This window comes from Anolis carolinensis, chromosome 2 (assembly GCF_035594765.1).
Source record: "Anolis carolinensis isolate JA03-04 chromosome 2, rAnoCar3.1.pri, whole genome shotgun sequence".
Lineage (NCBI taxonomy): Eukaryota > Metazoa > Chordata > Lepidosauria > Squamata > Dactyloidae > Anolis > Anolis carolinensis.
Window position 1 is genome coordinate 170,719,670 of NC_085842.1, and position 19,714 is coordinate 170,739,383.

General features: G+C 39.5%; 1 protein-coding gene across 1 annotated transcript in view; it reads left to right on the forward strand.

Moving 5' to 3' along the window:
• The first annotated feature begins 552 nt into the window (after nt 1-552).
• The window catches only part of LOC100555484 (gametocyte-specific factor 1), a 38,098-nt gene continuing 18,936 nt past the window's right edge, over nt 553-19,714 (forward strand). Inside the window, exons 1-7 of the mRNA XM_003224466.3 lie at nt 553-723; nt 3,483-3,596; nt 5,650-5,752; nt 9,687-9,787; nt 12,558-12,684; nt 14,275-14,358; nt 15,899-15,956. Of these exons, the coding sequence (XP_003224514.1) occupies nt 3,582-3,596; nt 5,650-5,752; nt 9,687-9,787; nt 12,558-12,684; nt 14,275-14,358; nt 15,899-15,956 (488 nt within the window). The 5' untranslated portion in view covers nt 553-723; nt 3,483-3,581. The remainder of the gene's footprint in view (nt 724-3,482; nt 3,597-5,649; nt 5,753-9,686; nt 9,788-12,557; nt 12,685-14,274; nt 14,359-15,898; nt 15,957-19,714) is intronic.

Sequence of the window (19,714 nt, forward strand, 5' to 3'; positions counted from 1 at the left end):
CTCCAGAAAACCCCAGCCAGTATTAAAAGTTGGCCATACCGGGTCTACTTGCCGGGTTCAGTCCAGATACATCATAGTTGGGTTCATATTGCTCTCTGTGTGCAGGTGAACTACAACTTCCAACATCGTGGGGGAATCTGCCCCCTCCAAATAAAACCACCAGTATTCAAAATTGGCCGTGCTGAGTCTGTGTGCCAGGTTCAGTCCAGATCCATCACAGTTGGCTTCCTATTGTCTCTGGATGGAGGTTAACTATAACTCCTAGCATCCAAGGTCAATTTGAACATTTTAAAAAGATGTGCAAGTGAATCCATGGTATGGAAGGCTGACTGCAGGATGAATCCACTTGGACACCACTTCAATGCTGTGGATTGGTGGCAGTTGCAGTTGTACAAATCCTTTCGCCTTCTCTGCCACAGAGGGCTGGCGCCTCAACTGCAAAACTACACATCCCAAGAGCCCATAGCATTGAGCCTTGCCTTCCTTCCACAGTGCAGAGATGCAACCCTAATCTTTCCTTTCCTCAGAAGGCTCTCGGTGCAAAGAAGGGAAGGAAACCTGGGCCACTAGGAAGGGCCTGAGGAAAAAAAAGGGTGGGGAGGACAGGCAATGAAGGCTCCTCCTCCTGGTGTATAAAAACACGCCGAGTAGGCGAGGGCGTCGTGGTCATTTCTGTGGAGGAAGAGGGAGAGGAAGGAGCTTCCTAGCTTTTGGCGCCTGCCGGTTTGTAGGCCTCGGGGAGAGGGAGGGGAGGGTGGCGGATTACCATGGCAACCGCGTTTTTGGAGGCCTATGCCTGCATAAGGCCCTTCCCGTTCTGCGTTTTCGCCATGTGCTTTTAACTTCTTAAAAGCCACCAAGGAGACGTTAGCTTGGGCCGCTGTGCATTTCCTCCTGTCGTACAATATAACTCGTCCCCCACCTCTGTAGTTACCTAGCTTAGATTACAAGAACCATATGTGTGGCTGGTCCAAGATACAGCCTTACAATTCATTCTCTCTACAAGTATATAGAGCAGGCATGGGCAAGCTCGGGCCCTCCAGGTGTTTTGGACTTCCAACTCCCGCCATTCCTAACAGCCTCAGGCCCCAGGAAAAGGAAAGGGCCTGAGGCTGTTAGGAATGGTGGGAGTTGGAAGTCCAAAACACCTGGAGGGCCCGAGTTTGACCATGCCTTGATACAGAACCATTAAGGGTCGGAAGAGACCACAAGGTGCATCTAGTCCAGGCATGGGCAAACTTCGGCCCTCCAGGTGTTTTGGACTTTCAGCTCCCACAATTCCAAACAGCCGGTTCTGCCATGATATGATGCCAATACTGCATGCATCTGGTATTTCCAGAAATTGGGATCAGAACCTTCAAATAGAATGTAGTACAGTAGAGTCTCACTTATCCAAGCTAAACAGGCCGGCAGAAGCTTGGATAAGCGAATATCTTGGATAATAAGGAGGGATTAAGGAAAAGCCTATTAAACATCAAATTAGGTTATGATTTTACAAATTAGGCACCAAAACATCATGTTATACAACAAATTTGACAGAAAAAGTAGTTCAATACACAGTAATGTTATGTTGTAATTACTGTATTTGTGAATTTAGCACCAAAATATCATGATATATTGAAAACATGACTACAGAAATGGCTTGGATTATCCAGAGGCTTGGATAAGCGGGGCTTGGATTAGTGAGACTCTACTGTATTTGTGAATGTTAACCTACATTGGGTTGTTGTATGTTTTCCGGGCTGTATGGCCATATTCTAGAAGTATTCTCTCCTGACGTTTCGCCCACATCTATGGCAGGCATCCTCATATTTGTATTCCTGCCGGTCTTTGTTTTATATGCAAACAGTTCCCAACTTAGGCCCTGTAGGTTTGTTTATAAGTTGGGGTTGTACGTATCTAAGCCGAATCAGATATATTTTAAAGTGTATCTTTAAAAGCACTGAGCTGGAGACCGAAACACTATGTTAAAGCACTGAGCTGGAGACCGAAAGGTCCCAGGTTCAAACCCCGGGAGCGGCGGGAGCGGCCGCTGTTAGCTCCAGCTTCTGCCAACCTAGCAGTTCAAAAACATGCCAATGTGAGTAGATCAATAGGTACCGCTCCGGCAGGAAGGTAACAGCTCTCCATGCAGTCATGCCGGCCACATGACCTTGGAGGTATCTACGGACAACGCCAGCTCTTGGGCTTAGAAATGGAGATGAGCACCAACCCCCAGAATCAGACATGACTGGACTTAATGTCAGAGGAAACCTTTACCTTTACCTTATACACACACACACACAGAGTGAAGTCTTGCTTATCCAACCTTCTGTATTCAGCGCAATCTGCCTCTTGCATCTGCAGCTGTTTCTCTGGGCAGCAACGTGCAACAGGACAACACGCCCAGCAACAACACAAGTGCAGCCACGCTCCCAAACAAGTGCCAGACTTGTTATAAAATATGATGTTTTGGTGTTTAATTTGTACAATCATAACGTAATTTGACATTTTTTCTTTAATCCCTCCTTCTTATCCAACATTTTTGCTTATCCAACATTCTGATCCAACTTTTGATCAATACCGAAAGCAGTTTACAACATTAATGAAAAGATCCAATTTACAATCTACAACATGCAAATATTTTCTTTATGTATTTATGGATTTCTCCTAGGAATATAAGTATCATTATACAATTTGTATGGCCAGTAATTTTCTAGTACAACTTTTATACCTCCTATAAGGAGGAGAATACAATTTAAAATATACAAATATTTTGTTTATCTGTACATTTATAAATCTTTTCACAGCAAGGTAAGTATTATGTGGTTTGTAAGGTCAGTAATTGTTCATTACATCATCTATACTGCCTCTAAGGAAAATATACAATTTAAAATCTACAATATAACAAATATTTGTATCTATATATACAAACATTCTGAAGAATATATTCAATTTATTATGTGCCTCCTTGGAATATTATAAAGAGAATAATGGACAGTTGTTTGGATGGAATCCATTTCTAAAAATTCATATATTCCTTTCACTTGCCCATGTATATGCCAGAAAGGGCAGAACTGGTTATGTTTTAAACATTCAGATCTGTCTTCCCTTATATTTCAAACATACAAATGTTGAAGGAAGCAGAAATAAATTAAGCGGAGGAGTAGTATTCAAAGACTTAGTCATGACTGATCTGATTCAGTAAAAAAAAAGTTAAAGATATCCTTTAGCATCTTTAAGAATGAGAAAAATATATTTCTCATGTAGTTTCTGTGAATTCCATTCCACCATTAGATGCTACAAATGCTTATCCCAAAACACCTTTTTTCTCAGTTCCTCTCCAAGACAAGATAATCATGCAAGTAACTAGTGGTTGACTGAAGTTGCAAATTCTTCCCATATGTCACTGTAGGAATATGAAGTCAGACATATCATATAGTTAGTAGAGAAATAAATTGTTTATGCCAAAAATTAATTTGGTTACTTTTGTTTTTATACAGTTTCTTCTCATATTTGTTCCTGAATGAACCTGATTTTACTTTAAAGCAGGAGAGTATTTTAATTTAGAAGAAAAAGAGTGAACCAAAAAGAACCCAAATATGAACAGCAACAAGGTACCCTGTATACTTTTTAAAAATAGTTATATTATGGTTTAATCAATAGTAGTATGCAGGGCTGAGCATGATCTGGACAACTTCGTTCTCTATTCCATTTTTAGTTTTCCTGTGAATCATTTCTGAAGAGGACTGTACTTCATACAATCTCACTTCTTATTTGTGGACTTGAAAAATTTTGCAGTAGATCTTTGCCAAGTGTTTTCTCAATCTCCAAAGGTTTTTTGTTTATTTATTTAGATCCGGTACAGGTATAGTGGTAAATGTTTGTCTCCTTAAGACTTGTATTGTCTACAAGAACAATTTGAATTTGGGAAACTTGGTTTTGATACGAAAGAAAGAAAGAAATGTGACCCTCATTGGTCCAGTAGAGCTCTTCATGGAAAAATGTCTACCAGTCTATGGCAAACAAACTGCTTGGAATTAGAATTAGAAGTTCTTATATTTTCCTGTCTTAGACATTTCTGCTTTGGTATCTATCATATGTGTAATACGTTGTGAGTGAAGCCATGGATACTTGCAACCATTCTAAAGTTTTGTATTGTTGATATTAATATAACTGTCTTCAAGTCAGTCTTGGTGCTTTAGAGAGGGGCAAAGCCTGTTCAAGCCCTCCTATGCTGCTGAGAAATGTTTATCTAAAGAACAGCCTGCCTCCCCCAACTCATTTGTTACACTCTTTTAAGTCCATTGAGATAGTTTAAAATGAATTCAAATACTTTTCATAGTGGACAAATCAGCACAGCAAATTAGCACCCAATAGACAATAGAAGTCTAGTCACTAGTTGTATATTTTGAAACCTGTGGATTCGTTGTTGTGTGCCATCAATTCTGACTTACTAAAACTTTAAGGTGAGCATATTATGGGATTTTCTTTGCCTTTCTCTGAGTCCAACTTGCCTAAGTGGGTTTCCATGGATAGATGGGGATTTGAATCATGGCCCTCAGTGTGTCACAGTAAACATTTGCATCATTCTGACTAGTCCATGCATTAATATATTTTGAAATTTTCATATTAGGGTAAGCCAAATATTTATTTGCTGTATTTTTATCTCACCTTTCTCCTGATATAGGGATGATATATGTAGTGTGTGTGAGAGATATAGGCATAACAATCAGCTCATGGTTTTGTTTAATTTTTTAAAACCATGCTAACCAAACTAATATAAAAGAGGGAAAAAAGGGGCAATATAACATTTTTATTGTGGCAATGGCATATCTGGAAAGGCAGTCAAAGAAGTGAATGATAAATACAGAGTCTCGCTTATTCAACCTTCGCTTATCCAACGTTTTGTATTCAATGCAGTCTGCCTCCCACCCGGATCCACAGCTGTTTCTCTAGGCAGCAATGTTCAGTGGGCCAACACACCCAACGACAACACAAGTGCAGCCACACTCCCAAACAAACGGCAGACTTGTTGTAAAACATGATGTTTTGGTGCTTAATTTGTAAAATCATAATGTAATTTGATGTTTAATAGGCTTTTCCTTAATCCCTCTTTGTTATCCAACATTTTCACTTATCCAATGTTCTGCTGGCCCATTTATGTTGGATAAGTGAGACTCTACTGTAGTCCCAATATGAATTTATGAACAAACAAGATAAAAGGGTAAATAAGTAATGTTGTAGGCATCACAGTGACTAGGAATGGAAGTCAAGGTGTGGGGTGCACGGGTATGTTTGGTAAGGGTTAACTTTGTTTAGGATGTGGGCAAAAGGGATGTCTTACATGTTGTAGTGTTGATGTCATGTGTGCTATGTGTACTGTATGTATTTATCACGTAAATTTTAATAAAAATTTAATTTAGTTTTTTAAAAAAAACATGTTATTGTGGTGGAAATTGTGTTGATTTTGTGTGAGACTGAACAAAACACATCTGTTTTTCTCATAATAGCCAAGAGACCCAGTACTTCTGGTTCACTTCTTAGAGTTTGAGGGGAATTAAATATCAGTAGCTTTTCTTTATGTACTTAATATGTTTTGTGTTATAGCTGTGGGACTACTTTCTTATTAACTGGAACAGTGTTAATTATCTTTTTTCTACACTTTAGGGCAGATACTTCATAGAGGCACATCAGTCACAACAGCATGGTCTTCATAACTTTCAACAAAATTCCATCCATTTCCAAACGATGAAAACAGAAGACAACTATGGTACTTCATCAGTTTTTAGTTGCTCTTTCTCTTTTCAATTGAAAGAAACCTGATAAAAATTAGAGAGAAATAGTTCTTGTGTTTACAGGGTAAATGAATGCTAATCTGAGCCAAAGTAAAGTAAATGAAATATATTAAGGTGCCTATTTTCCTTCAGAACAGCAGCCATTTAAATGAAAGCATCAACAGGAAGGCATGAACTGGGGAGAGGTGGGTAGCAGGAGTGTAGAAAGGAAAATGAAGAGTTGTAATTAAATGTTAAGCTATTGCAACAATAAAGGTTTGAGAATAGGGTGACATATATTATTTATGTACCCCATTTATACCCCGCCCTTCTCCACCCTGAAGGGGACTCTGGGCGGTTTACACATGGCAACTCGCTCATACTTAGGGTAAATTGTCTGGTAGCAGTGCTCAGAGAAAGGAAGTGGCTATAAATAGCATGGACTAGCAATGTTGTTTCTTTATCCAAAAACAAAAAAGGAGTTAGTCTTAAGGTAGAAAGGTAAATACTCCAAAGCATTCAATGGAATCTATAGGAAGAAAAGGAGATACATCTACAGATGCTCAGTACATAGCTGTTTTTAATGTGTCTCGTTCTATGTAAATATTTCAGTGACTTCAGGCACGATACCTCATTTCAGAAATTTCTGGAGCTGAAAATCTCATTCCATTTGCTGGACCTCAAAGAAACAAGTCCAGCAAATAGAATTAAATTTTCATCTGCATAAAATGCCTGCAATTAGATTGTATATTGTCCCCGAAGAATATTTACATAAGCCAAAGGCATATTGGGATTTTTACAAAATAAAGACAGACACTCCTTAAGCTCTTTCAAGAGGTATTTCGGATTTTGTAGTCTTGAGGCACTTGATAACAGGCATCATTTCTTCTATTGAAGAAAAGCACATTTGAAGGTAATAGGTGGCTCTCCTGAATACATTGTCCTGTCCTCAATAGAATAATAGGCTATAACTAAGTCAGGGATGGACACAGTGTGGCTCCCCAGGTGTTTACTGGACTGTTGCTGGCTAAATCTAATAGGTGTTCAGTCTTAAAACATATGTGAGCGACTATGGCAGGTACCCTCAAACTGCAGCCCTCCAGTTGTTTGGGCCTCCAAATCCCATAAGTCTTAGCAGGTTTTTCAATGGTCAGGAATTCTGGCAGTTGGAGGCCCAAACAGCTGGAGGGCTACCGTTTGAGAATACCTGGACTATGGTCTTCCAGTTCCCCCCTCCAGTATTCACCAACTCTGCCCGATATAGTCAGTGATGTGGGATTATGGGAACAGTAGTCCAGAAACATCTGAAAGGCTACAGTTTCTCCCCAGTACCTAAGGATATGTTCTGTGATGAACAGCTGTGTCTCAAGAATCAGCTTTTTTTCTCCTGTCGGGAGCAACTTGAGAATCAGCTGTGCCTCCAAGGTTAGACAGTTGGTGGAGATCTGTGTAAGCTGGAAGCATATGTAAAGTAAGTGGACAATATAAATCAGTGGTTCTCAACCTGTGGCTCCCTAGTTCTTTTGGCCTGCAACATCCAGAAATTTTCGCCAGTTTACTAGCTGTTAAGATTGCTGGGAGCTGAAGGCAAAAACATCTGGGGACCCACAGGTTGAGAACCACTGATATAGACGCATTTGGATAATAGTTCTTTATATCTCTTTGTCTGTATCCCATTATAATCGGACATTTAACACATATTGGAAGTAATTTCCATACTCAAGGTTAAACCTGAACTTCAGGAGGAAATATTGTCCTTATAGAAGAGAATTGTGGTGAAATTTAACCCTGTGCTCCCAAGTTGTTTTCAAATTTCAAAGACATAGCTCTGTTACTTTGGAATCGGAATCTATGGAATCTCGTGTGATCTATACAGTAGAGTCTCACTTATCCAAGCTAAACGGGCCAGCAGAAGCTTGGATAAGCGAATATCTTGGATAATGAGGGATTAAGGAAAAGCCTATTAAACATCAAATTAGGTTATGATTTTATAAATTAAGCACCAAAACATCATGTTATATCACAAATTTGACAGAAAAAGTAGTTCAATACGCAGTAATGCTATGTTGTAATTACTGTATTTACGAATTTAGCACCAAAATATCATGATATATTGAAAACATTGACTACAAAAATGGCTTGGATAATCCAGAAGCTTGGATAAGTGAGGCTTGGATAAGTGAGTCTCTACTGTAGCTACAGCAAAGAGTGCTGGTGTCTCACCAAACTACAAACCCCAGGATACCATAGCATTGAGCCAAAGCAGTTAATGTGTCAAAACAGAATTAATTCTACAGTGCAGATGCATCCTTTCTACTTCTGAGGAAAAATCCAAAGTATCTGCATCTGATGAAGTACACTTGGTCTAAGAAAACTTATATCGACTTCTTAAGCTGTCTAAAGGGATGCAGATACCTTTGAGTAAATGCCATACTTTTAAAAGGTAAAATAAAATAAAATAGCTGTCCCTGGTGTAACAGGCAAGGGAAAATACTCAGAATTGAAAGGAAGTAGGTTATATTTAATTAAACTTGTGCTTCAGTTCAGTATATTGCATTCCAACAGAGAACTGCTGAGAATGTATTCTTTATTTCATAGAGGAGATGTCATTACATATAGATATTGTAATTACAGTGTTCCCTCACTTATTGTGGGGATTACGTTCCAGGACCACCTGCAATAAGTGAAAATCCACAAAGTAGGGGCGCTATATTTATTTTAATATTTATACATTATATTAGTAGTTAGGTGTCCTTTCTCCCCTTTGCAAGCCTTCTTCCTGCACTTTTTCTTGGTGGCCTCCTCTCCAGTGCCTGCCAGTTTCCCTTTTGCACATGCACCTCCCTGTCATCGGCATCCAGAGTGGCCTGACTGGACACTGACGAGAGGGAGAGCGCAGGCACAAAAGGGAAACTGGTACCTTTTGCACATGCGCCACCGGTCAGAAAAAAACCGCGAAGCAGTGAGGGAGCGAAAAGCGAACCGCAAAATAGGGAGGGAACACTGTATAACATTTATGAAGACATTAATTATAGGACCTCTGCTAGGTAAAGCATGCTGGTAGCATTCTTAAGTTTTGTCATGACTTTTCTCAATGTTTCTTTCTTATCAATATTGACCACAAATGTGATTTATATTGGTGAAAACTACAGAGTGAAGAACATGTAGAGGTATGCAAGTCTCTGTTCCCCTTTGTCACTCCCACTATCCAATTGCTTCTAAAATTTAATGGCAGAATTATCATACAGTTTGCCTTTTCTGTAAAATAAGTATTTGGGGAATAAATAGCTTGTTCGAAAGCAAAATTCTGTAGTCAATTGTAGAAAGTGCAATTTGACTTTAAAACATCATCACCACCCGTTTTAATTTTTAAAAATGTGGTTTTGTTGTTGCTAAAATTCAGTGATGCCTGCTAGATAGAGAAGACCTTCAGTTCAGCACCTAATCTTCTTCCCATGACATTTTCCACCCAAAGCTCTTTTGGTTTTCGGTAAAAGATTGTCACACCGTAACCATCTCTTAGCGGAAAAGTATTAAAAAGACCAAGTTAATTGAGGGAAATTTGTGATAGTTTTTCAATTTCCATGAATAACTCCTTTAATTGGACTATCTAACAGTAATTTCAGGGATTTAGTTTCACTCCAACATTCTGTTTACTTCATAAATGTGCTTATTAACATCTGCAGCATTGTCTTGCACTGCTAACTTCATTTTCTTTATTTAGTGCCTTAGTCATATCAATCTTTTGAGTGGATTTAATTAGCCACCTAAGATAAAAGTATTTTCGTGGCTAGGAATGCTAAGGAATATTAGTTTTTTCTTTCTTATTCCCTTCACTACCAATGTTTACATGTTTTCATATCTTAATTGTGGTAAGATAAGAACCCTGTGGACTTTAAAACATGTCACCTTGTGTGTGTTACTTTCTAGTTGATGATTTGGATCCTGAGAATCTAATGCAATGCCCATATGACAAAAATCATCAGATTAGGGCATGTAGGTTTCCCTACCACCTTGTTAAATGCCGTAAGGTAAGGTATGAAAATGTTATGTGTAAATGCTTGTGTTAGATGTTGAATAGGATGGTGTATCTAGTTGCCTGTTTAGTATGTGTCAGGGTGAGTTAATATGTGCTCCTTTTGTGAAATGTGACTTTTTGCAAAACACACTTTCCCCTTCTTTTTGAACATGGATTGGGATGACAGTCTGCCTTGCTACACCATCTGTCTTGCCTTGTGCATCTCTACATTTGCTTTGCTACTGATATGTTGGAGTGGTCATTGCAAGTGGCTGGAATTTTTTACCCTGCCACTACAATTTTGAGGGGATTCAGGGAGAGTGTAGGCCGTTTTGCTGCATTTTCAGAAAACTCACTTGAGTGCAGTCATTGTATAGGTATATATATTTCATGTTCTGTAATTTATAAGTGCTTGAAATGCTCTCACTTGTGCTGTCTCCTATCTAGCTATATAACCATGCAGAGGCAATTTTCAAGTGCCTTTTAATGGTGTGTATGGCAATCCTTCTTTCCTTATTTCTAAATAAATATATACATATACAATAATATATTATAAATAGTCAAATTAAATATTCAAAATCAAATAAAAGCACAGGCAGCTGTTTGTATGCACACATAGTTACTGGATTCGGCTCAGCCACAAAAACAAAAGCGAAAGAAGCAGAACATGCATATGTGAGGAAAGGAACCTGAAGTGACTGAGATCTGAATAGTAAATGGCAGTTGGCCCATAGAAGAGTCAGCATGGCAGTTTGGATGGGAAATGGGAGCCAGGTTAAGTGGGTGGACTGGGGTAGGCATTCCCCCCCAGGTGCTGGATCAGGCCAAATGATTTTGCGGCACTTATGAAGCCTGATAGCCAGATGTTCCCCATCCTTGTATTATGCCCTTCTGAGGAATTTATGCTAAAATCTCCATGGGCAGAAACAGCCCAAATTTAAGTGTAAATGCCTCAGACAAAGGCACAGTAATTAGAAACCTATTTTCCACTGGAACAGGGAAGGAGAGGGAGCAAAGAGGGATAGGTGTAGTTCAAGAATAGCAATCTGCCTCCCATCTCTTGCAGTGCTGCCAATTCAACAGTCCATTTTTATCCCTGTACCAACCATGCAACTACAACAAACCTGGAAAATAGGATCCACTCATATCATGGTCAGTGATCCCATGGATCAATGCAGAGTATAGTCAGGAATTATAAATCCTCTGGTCCCACTTCCCCCATGACCAGCCTTAAAACCAGGTGGGGGCATGTGGAGAATTAAAAAAAAAGAAAGGAAAAAAAGAAAGAGAAAAAAAAGAAAATAGGATGAAAAAATAAATTCTTGAGGTCTTTTCTGTAATTGTATTAATCTTCATTTGAGATTCAATTTTTGCAAGGATTGTTAACAGCACCAGATCTAAGTCAGTACTTGCTTGGTATTTGGGTGGGAGACCAGGGACTAGGCCAAATGATTTTGGGGATGTGTATGATTTTGGGGACATTAGCTATTTCCCACCCTTGGTGTATAGTATAACCCATGAGCCTTCTGCATAACATGGGACATTATTTGACAAAATGTATTTAAACTGTTTCACTTCTGCTCATGCATAATGCACCTCAGCTTTGCCATGTGTTTAACTTTGTAGAATTTACCCAGGTACTTCATTCTGTTAGAGAGAAAAAATGCTTGGTTTACTAGCTGATTTTGATGCTTGGTTTCAAAAAGCTTGTTTTGTGTGTTGTATATTTGTTTTGGGGCTAATTGTCATGGTTAAGATAAGGATTGTGTTAAAATACATGTACATAATTTGGGATATTTGCATGCACAGATCAAAATAAAGCAGTTGGAAAAAGGCTTGTATTCTGGTTAGTAAGGGATAACTTGTTTGTTTATAAAGTATTTCTGTATCTACTTCCACCCCCCCACCCCCCGGGGCTCTTGAAGTGGTGGAAAACAAAAACAATCCAGACATTTAAAAAAAATCAAATAAACAGAATGCTCTTACAAAACTCTTAAAAACCATCAACATCAATTCAGTTTTAAAAACTGAATGTCATGCAGAACATACTGTTTGGCTACCTGCTGGAAGCTTAAAAGGGATGGGACAACCTAACTTTCTTGGTTAGGGATTTTCACAGTCAATGTGCAACTACAGCAAATTGAAAGTGAGTGAGGATCTTGCAGGACCAGTGTTATATGATTTCTCAAATCCACACTAAACATCAGTTTGACTGCTTATTTTGCACTAGTTGCAGCTTCTGAACAATTTTCAAGGGCAGACCTGTTTAAAGCTCTTACAGTTATCTAATCGAGGGAAAACTAAGGCATGGACCACTTTTATCAGATCTGCCTCACCCAAGAAAGTGCTCAGCTGGTGCAAAAATACTTCTGGCAACACAGAAACTAAATTTCCAGAAGCACAACTGGATACAAGGTTGGCTTTCCTACTGACCGGCACCACCACCATTTTTTCTGATTTGAACCTAAGTTCATTATTTCTAAAAGGTTGTTGAGAGAAGGGGATCTGGGTATCATCAGCACAGTCAGTCTCAAAGCTCCAGATGATCTCTTCCAGCAGCTTAATGTAGATGTTCAAAGGCATAAGGGAACAATATTGGCACCTGTGGAACCCAAAATGACTAAAAGGCTGAACAACAGTTCCTCAGCACCTTCTTCAACAAAAAACGACAAAAAACCCCCTGAAACCAGTGCAAAGCAATGGCTTAAGTCCCACATTATTAGTCATTCAACCAGGAAACTGTGCCTATGCTAACACTATATTATATGTGTCTGCCTTCCTAGAACCATCCAGACATTGTGCAAAAGCTGGTCATGTGCCCATTTAATGCCCGTCATTATGTTCCCAGAGAAGAGATCAGCCAACATATATCACACTGTGATGACAAAAGAAGCATTGAGCAGGACATCGGTGAGAAATCCATTTGTGTGAATTGCCTTTTGGCACCTGCAGTGCCCCTTACCTCTGCTATTAACATTTAAAAGAGGTTGTCAAATAATTTTCTCCTTTTGTCTTCTAAATGTGCTTTTAGAGTTTATTATGTATGATAAAAACACTCTTCTGTTTCTTTGATCATGATTTGGAATTGCATAGATAGAGTGCTTCCCATTGCCACCCCCATGTGCGCTTGCAAGCTCTTTGAGCAACTGGTTATACAAATCAGTGGTTTTTATTGTAAAATATTGTACCATAAATTATACATGGAGATGACAACTTCTTGGGTTCCTGCCAGCAGGGAAGGACATCATAATAAAGATCCCAAGTCAATCATATCTCCTATTCAGCTCTGGTATGAAGCAAGCCAACAGGGACAAAATGTCCTTTTGTGAAGTAAATGAACTTCAGTTCATAGCTTACTGTGCTTTTAGCATTCAAACTCCAGTTGAGGAAATTGAACATTAGCTCCATACCTAAAGGTGATTGCTGATAAGGAGTTTCAGCTGAAGAAGTATTTGCAAGGAGAGAGCATTGTTTTGCTTGCTTCTTAGACTTTAGTATTCTGTCATATTAGAATCAGCCTTCCACATTCACTGGAGTTAGCAGTACAAGACCTCAATGAATGTGGGAAAACTGCATATCAAAATATGTCCGTTTTTAACCTCATGAAGTTCAGCATATAATTGTGCTGGAGGACCTATAACTGCCCAGGTAAGGAATCTCTAGAATCCTTCAACATGGCTCTGTGGTCAGTTTTCAGCAGACGTTCTGCAATTGTGCTGGAGGACCTGAGATTCCTAAAGAGAACATATTAATCTGTGAAGAGTCAAAACCACAAAAGTGAAATCTGCATGTATGGTGGACCAACTGTACTTTATTTATCGTATTACCATTTTAGAATACTTTCTTTTAATCCATGCATTGACTGGGTGCTTCAGATCTCTTGTGCTACAATAGGCAAGAGTATGAGAGATTAAATACAATCTGGATACTTTTTGTAAATGAGCCAATTCCTACTCTCAAACATAAGGCAATGCTAGGAGTCACTACTCTTGTTGGATTGAGCTCCTTTAGTCCAGAGAGTAGTATTTGAACAGTATCTTGCAGCTGGAACTCAGGGCAAGTGCTAATTCAAGAAGGCATTTTAAATCCGAAATTATTTTTATTATTACTTTGTAGAGCATTTATGAATTTAAGAATTATGATTTTAGAGGGTCATATTTCTTGCACAAGGGAGTTAAACTTGTCTTTGGTAGATATGATGACCATTTTATTCGTCTGATGTTTCAGATGCATCGTGTCTGTTTCAGAAGGTTCCCTTAAAGTACTCTAGACTAGTTGAAGAAATATTCAACTGCAGCTGTTCCAGATAAATGCAAAATGCTGACCTTGCCAGCTTATTGGGGGGGAAAAACAACACCCAGGCAGCACAATGTTTTGAAATCCATTCTATTTTTTATCTCTAAGCAAAAAGTAATGAGTCATTCTAGAAAATGAAGGTTTGTTGCCTAACCAAACATTTTTGAAAATACTCTTACTGACAAAAAATCTGTTTCATTGCAGCAAATGAGCAGAAAAACTATAGAAGAGAAGTTAATGTCATACATTCATGGCAATCTCCTCCATGTGAAGAAGATTGGGACAAAGGTGAGGAGAGATGTATATAGCATATACTTCAGTGGAATAATTGTTAGAACAAACCTTTTTTCTTCCTGAAACTCTGTTATCTAACTGAAGCATTTTGTAGCTCAAGAATATACATTAGCACATTCCCAAATTTGCAGTGTTTTGTCTAGCAGCTGAATCTAGATTACCGTATATACTCGAGTATAAGCCGACCCAAATATAAGTCGAGGCACCTAATTTTACCACAAAAACTGGGAAAACTTACTGACTCGAGTATAAGCTGAGGGTGTGAAATGCAGCAGCTATTGGTAAATTTCAAAAATAAAAATAGATACCTCCGGTGATGGGGAGCACAACAGGTAGAACACTAGGGGAAGGAAAAGATTTAATTATATGAATTGTAAAGATTTTCTTTTCTTTATAACAAAATGAATAGCAATGTAATAAAAATTTATTTAAAATAAAATAAAAATAGATACCAATAAAATTGCATTGAGGCATCAGTAGGTTAAATGTTTTTGAATATTTACATAAAACTGCAATTTAAGATAATAATAAGACTTTAATAAGATAAGACTGTCCAACTCTGATTACCTATATACTCGAGTATAAGCCGACCTGAACAGTGTTCCCCCTGCTACTTTGCGGTTCGCTTATCGTGGGCTTGCTGTTTCGCGGAAATATTTATTTATTTATTTATTTGCCCGCCTCATTGCTGCTTTTAATAGCTACATAAGTGGCCTTTCTCCCCCTTGCAATCCCCGGGGAGAGTAAAGCCTTTCCTACCAGCGCTGGCGGGCCCCTTGCTTCGTGCCTGCCATGTTGCTCTGGCTGCCTCTGCTCCTGCAGCCAGGGAAGAAGACACCGCTCCACCTGGTGAGCAAGCGAGGGTGGTTGAGAGAGCAAGGGCAGGCAGCAGCAGAGGAGCCTGGAAGAGGTGGCCAGGCTCCTTTTTTCTGTTGCAGCTCCAGCCGGGCCATACCGGGAAACATGGAGGACTCGGAAGAGGGAGCGGGACTTCCAAGTCCCTCTTCCGAGTCCTCCACGTTTCCCGGCTTAGCCCAGCTGGAGCTGCAGCAAAAAAGGAGCCTGGCCACCTCTTCCAGGCTCCTTTGCTGCTGCCCTCCCTCCCTCTGTCACTCTCTCACCCACCTTTTCTCGCTCACTTACTGGCAAAGCAGTTTCTTCTTCCTTGGCTGCAGGAGCAGAGGTAGCCAGAGCAACATGGTAGGCATGAAGGAAGGGGCTGATAGGAAAGGCTTCACTCTCCCTGAGGCTTGCAAAGGGGAGAAAGGCCACTTAACTATTAAAATAATGTTTAGATATTAAAATAAAAATAGTGCCCCTACTTTGTGGATTTTCACTTATCGCAGGTGGTGGTCCTGGAATGTAACCCCCGTGATAAGTGAGGGAACACTGTATAAATTGGCCAGGACCCTTAAAAAAGGCTGAAAAACTCAGCTTATACTAAAGCATATATGGTGTGTTCTAAACAAAATACAGCTTTACATTAGATGGCTCTTCTTCTGCAGCAAGAACTTTTTTTTGTTTATCTTGGCAGATCTGGAGGACTCACCCGCCACTGCCTTCATTTGGGGCACCAGCCGTTCTGTAAACAGGTAGGTTGCATTGCCAGTCACTACCTAAGATAGGGATAATCAGCATCTCAGTTAATACATCTATTTGGTAATGAATGAGCCTCCATAACCTCTGTTCTGTAGACCATATTTTATTCTGCTCGGTTCTCCATTTTGGAGAAGTAAGTGAAGTCTAAATTTAGAGATTCCAGAACATACTCAAGATTGTGAGCCAGATTACATTCCAGTCCTCTTAATAAAGAAATACAACTAAAATCTGAACAATTAAAAACATCAGTTATTAAGCAACAATTGAAATCCTGCAAATTCAACATCCCTTGAGGTTGGATTGGTGTGTACAATCAGCCCTCCACATTCACCGGGGTCAGGGGTGTAGAACTACCATGAAGGTAGAAAAACTATGGGAAAAATCCTCAGTTTTTTTACTTGCAAGGACTTCTCTCTAGGACTCTCAGAGTCCTCCACTGTGACATTGTCATCAACTTCCAGAAAGATCATTTCAGAGGATTTTAAGTGCCTAGAAATGTCTTCTCTAGAAAATTCTAGGTCTTTCATCACAACTCTATAGTTAAATCCAACTGCAAGGTGACCATGAAGTTGCAAACAAGGGGATGGGCTGTATAGATAAATAACATTGCTTTTAGCATCTTTGGAACTTGCTGCCAAAGTCTGGCTCCAAACCATGCTGTTCTGCATGGCCTTTGGGCCTTGAAATTTCTCGGCTATTTTAAAAATCAGGCTTTAACATTATTCCAAGGAGCGAGGTATTCCACACATCAATTTAAATGGTACTTGAACTGTGGCAACCCTTAAATCTGCCAGAAAAATGTCAAGCCACGAGCACCTTCTAGTGTACGTTTGGGACAATTACGGTCACATTCTGCCCGGATCTTATCCTAGTTGTTTTTTTCGTGTCAGGAGCAACTTGAGGCGCTTCTGGAGTGAGAGAATTGGTCGTCTGCAAGGACGTTGCCCAGGGGACGCCTGGATGTTTTGATGTTTTTACCATCCTTGTGGGAGGTTTCTCTCATGTCCCCGCATGGAGCTGGAGCTGATAGAGGGAGCTCATCCTAGTTATTGTGTGCCTTCAAGGCATTGCATTTTTATAGTAAGGTTTCATCTGGAGGGTTTTTCCATTTCCTTTCTCTGGGGCTGAGAGAGATTTGCTCAGTCACCCAGTGAGTTTCATTGCTGCATGGAGATTTCAACCCTTGTTTTCCAGCATTATCATCCAGGACCCAAATTAGTACACTATGTTGTTTCTCAAGATAGTTTTCCAAAAGGCAAGAGAGAACCCAAATTTAATATAGCAACCACTTGACACATGTTTTGATAAGTCATTATCCTCCCATAGTTGGGTGACACAAACTTAATATAATACAGGTATTTGTAGAGATTCAGAACCTAGTGAAAAAGGAACATCAATCAAGAGGAGGAAGGGAAAAACGTTGCCCACAATTCTCTTACAGTTTTCATAAAGTATTAAAACACATGGCTGTGGTTTTTCTGATCCCAGTTTTGCTCTACTTTTGATATTCTGCTTCTTTTATTCTATAAGTTCTATGCTTTATGCTCCAGTGGCAGTTGTTACTGAAATACCTTGGATGTTGTCCAAAGAATCTCTACTGTAGAGTGGAATTGTAGAGTCCTGCAGATGTTGTGAGACTAAATCACCTAGCATTCCTTACTGTTGGCTATATCTTATCTTTAGACAAAAGATAAACTTCTTGTCCTTCACCATTCACAGTAACTTATCTCTCCCATTTTTGTTGTTGTTTCTCCCAAACCTCTCCAAGAGGTCATGAGCTGAGCTGGATGTACTGTATGTACGGTATTTTAATATTTCCAGGAAAAGGGCTCTTAATCTCTTTGTCTCTTTGCTCCCTAGTTATGAGGGTGGGGGAGGTCACTGCCGTCAGCTTCAATAGTTGATTGAAGCCTGTATGCCTATCCAATATGAATTAATGCAGTTGCCAAAACCTAAGGATTTCACTTCACATTTTGTAAGGCTTGCAGTCACTTCAGTAACTTGGCCTGTTAATCCTCTATGAAATTCTATGAAATTAACCCTCTATGAAATTAGGGAATTGGTCATTTGATCTTAACTCCAGTTTTCACTTGTCTGCCTTTTTTCTGAATTACAGTGACCCAAAGGTGAAACTATCAGAGAACATTGACTGTCTGATTTGTTTAAAAGGGGTTTGCAGCCTTCACTAAGCCTTACAAATAGCATTGCTATACATTAGTTGATGCTGCAAATGGCAGAAGTGATCTTACAAAAGGTCTGTACTTTAACTGGTTCCTTAGGGAACAGAGTCTCAGTGCTGAAAGCCTTATATATTTGTAGATCATGATTCTTTCAGTCTTGCTTTATTAAGATATTTATATTTATATCCTGCCTTATAGACCAGGATGTCAGGGCTGCATAAGGTAAAATGCGATATCTTTCACTATTAGAGCAGTAGCAGTGATTCCTACTAATTTGCCTAGTAGCCAACTAGGTTAAGCCAACTATCTTCACTGGATACTTCAGTATAATTTATGCCTCTGCTCAGGTTGTTATTAGCAGGTGATTATTACAGCAGGTAGTCTTCTCATAGAATAATTGGGGCCTGTAATTAAATGTTGTGCTTGTGTAAATTGCATTCCTGAATGCTCCTCTATGTGTTGTGAGAGAGAGACATAGTTTACTTCCAGTAAAGTTCCATTTTAGACTATAGGGATTTGAGACATGCATTTCATCCTGTGTAAGGCTGGTGGCTGAGCACTGTTCTGATCAGCATCTTCGGTTGTATCTACATTGTACAATGAATGCAGCTTGACATGTCTTTGACAGGTATTTGTAGAACTGTGGGCCAGTTCTAGGGAATCATAGAAGTTGTAGTTCTATAAGATCTTTAGCCCTTTTTGCCAGAGAGTGTTGATGCCTCATCAAACTACAACTCCCACGATTCCATAACATTGAGCCATGGTAGTTGAAGTGATGTTAAACTACAATTGCCTCTGTTTTTTGTCTGTATTGTTCCTTTTTCTTGTTTCATTTCCTTCCCCTCTCTTATCTGTGTTGGGCTGCTGAAAGAACTGGGGGAGAAACCAGACTTTTAGTAGGTTAAAGCATTGTAGAGGCTCCTGGATACGACTTAGTATGAATCTTCATTGCAAATGAGTAGTGTCTTACTTTCAAAACTTTGTATTGGGTTACTTCATGTAGCAAGTTATTATACAGATGGAGAGATTAACATATAGACAGCATTCCAGGACCTTTTCATTTACCACAAGTGTGTCCATGGACTGTCAACATATTGCTTCTTCTTCACCACATGCATGCAAAATCGTCCCCACAGATCCTTTTTTCCTAGTAGAATCAGACGCCTGCCAGTCCACCAAATACCTGTGTGTGACCCTTTGTTGACATGGGTCCATTGGCACTCCACATAACATCCAATTACCTGTGTCAGTTCTGCTAGCCCTTAATAAAATAGTTCTGATTTCGATCACATGACTCAGTCACCAGGTAGTCTCTTTTGAGGCTGAAGGGTGAGGAAGGTCCCTGAATAAAAACACCACAAATGTGAAGCAGCCAGACAGTATGTAAGACAACCAGGCTCATCCAGGCTCCCTAAATAATAGCATAATTGAGCAGCAAGTGTGCATGCATATTTTTCCAAAAGCTCTTCCTACGCATTTCTACCCTGTTAAGATGTTCACTAAACATTTAAATAGTCTGGAGCAGGGGTCCCCAAACTAAGGCCCGGGGACCGGATGCAGCCCTCCAAGGT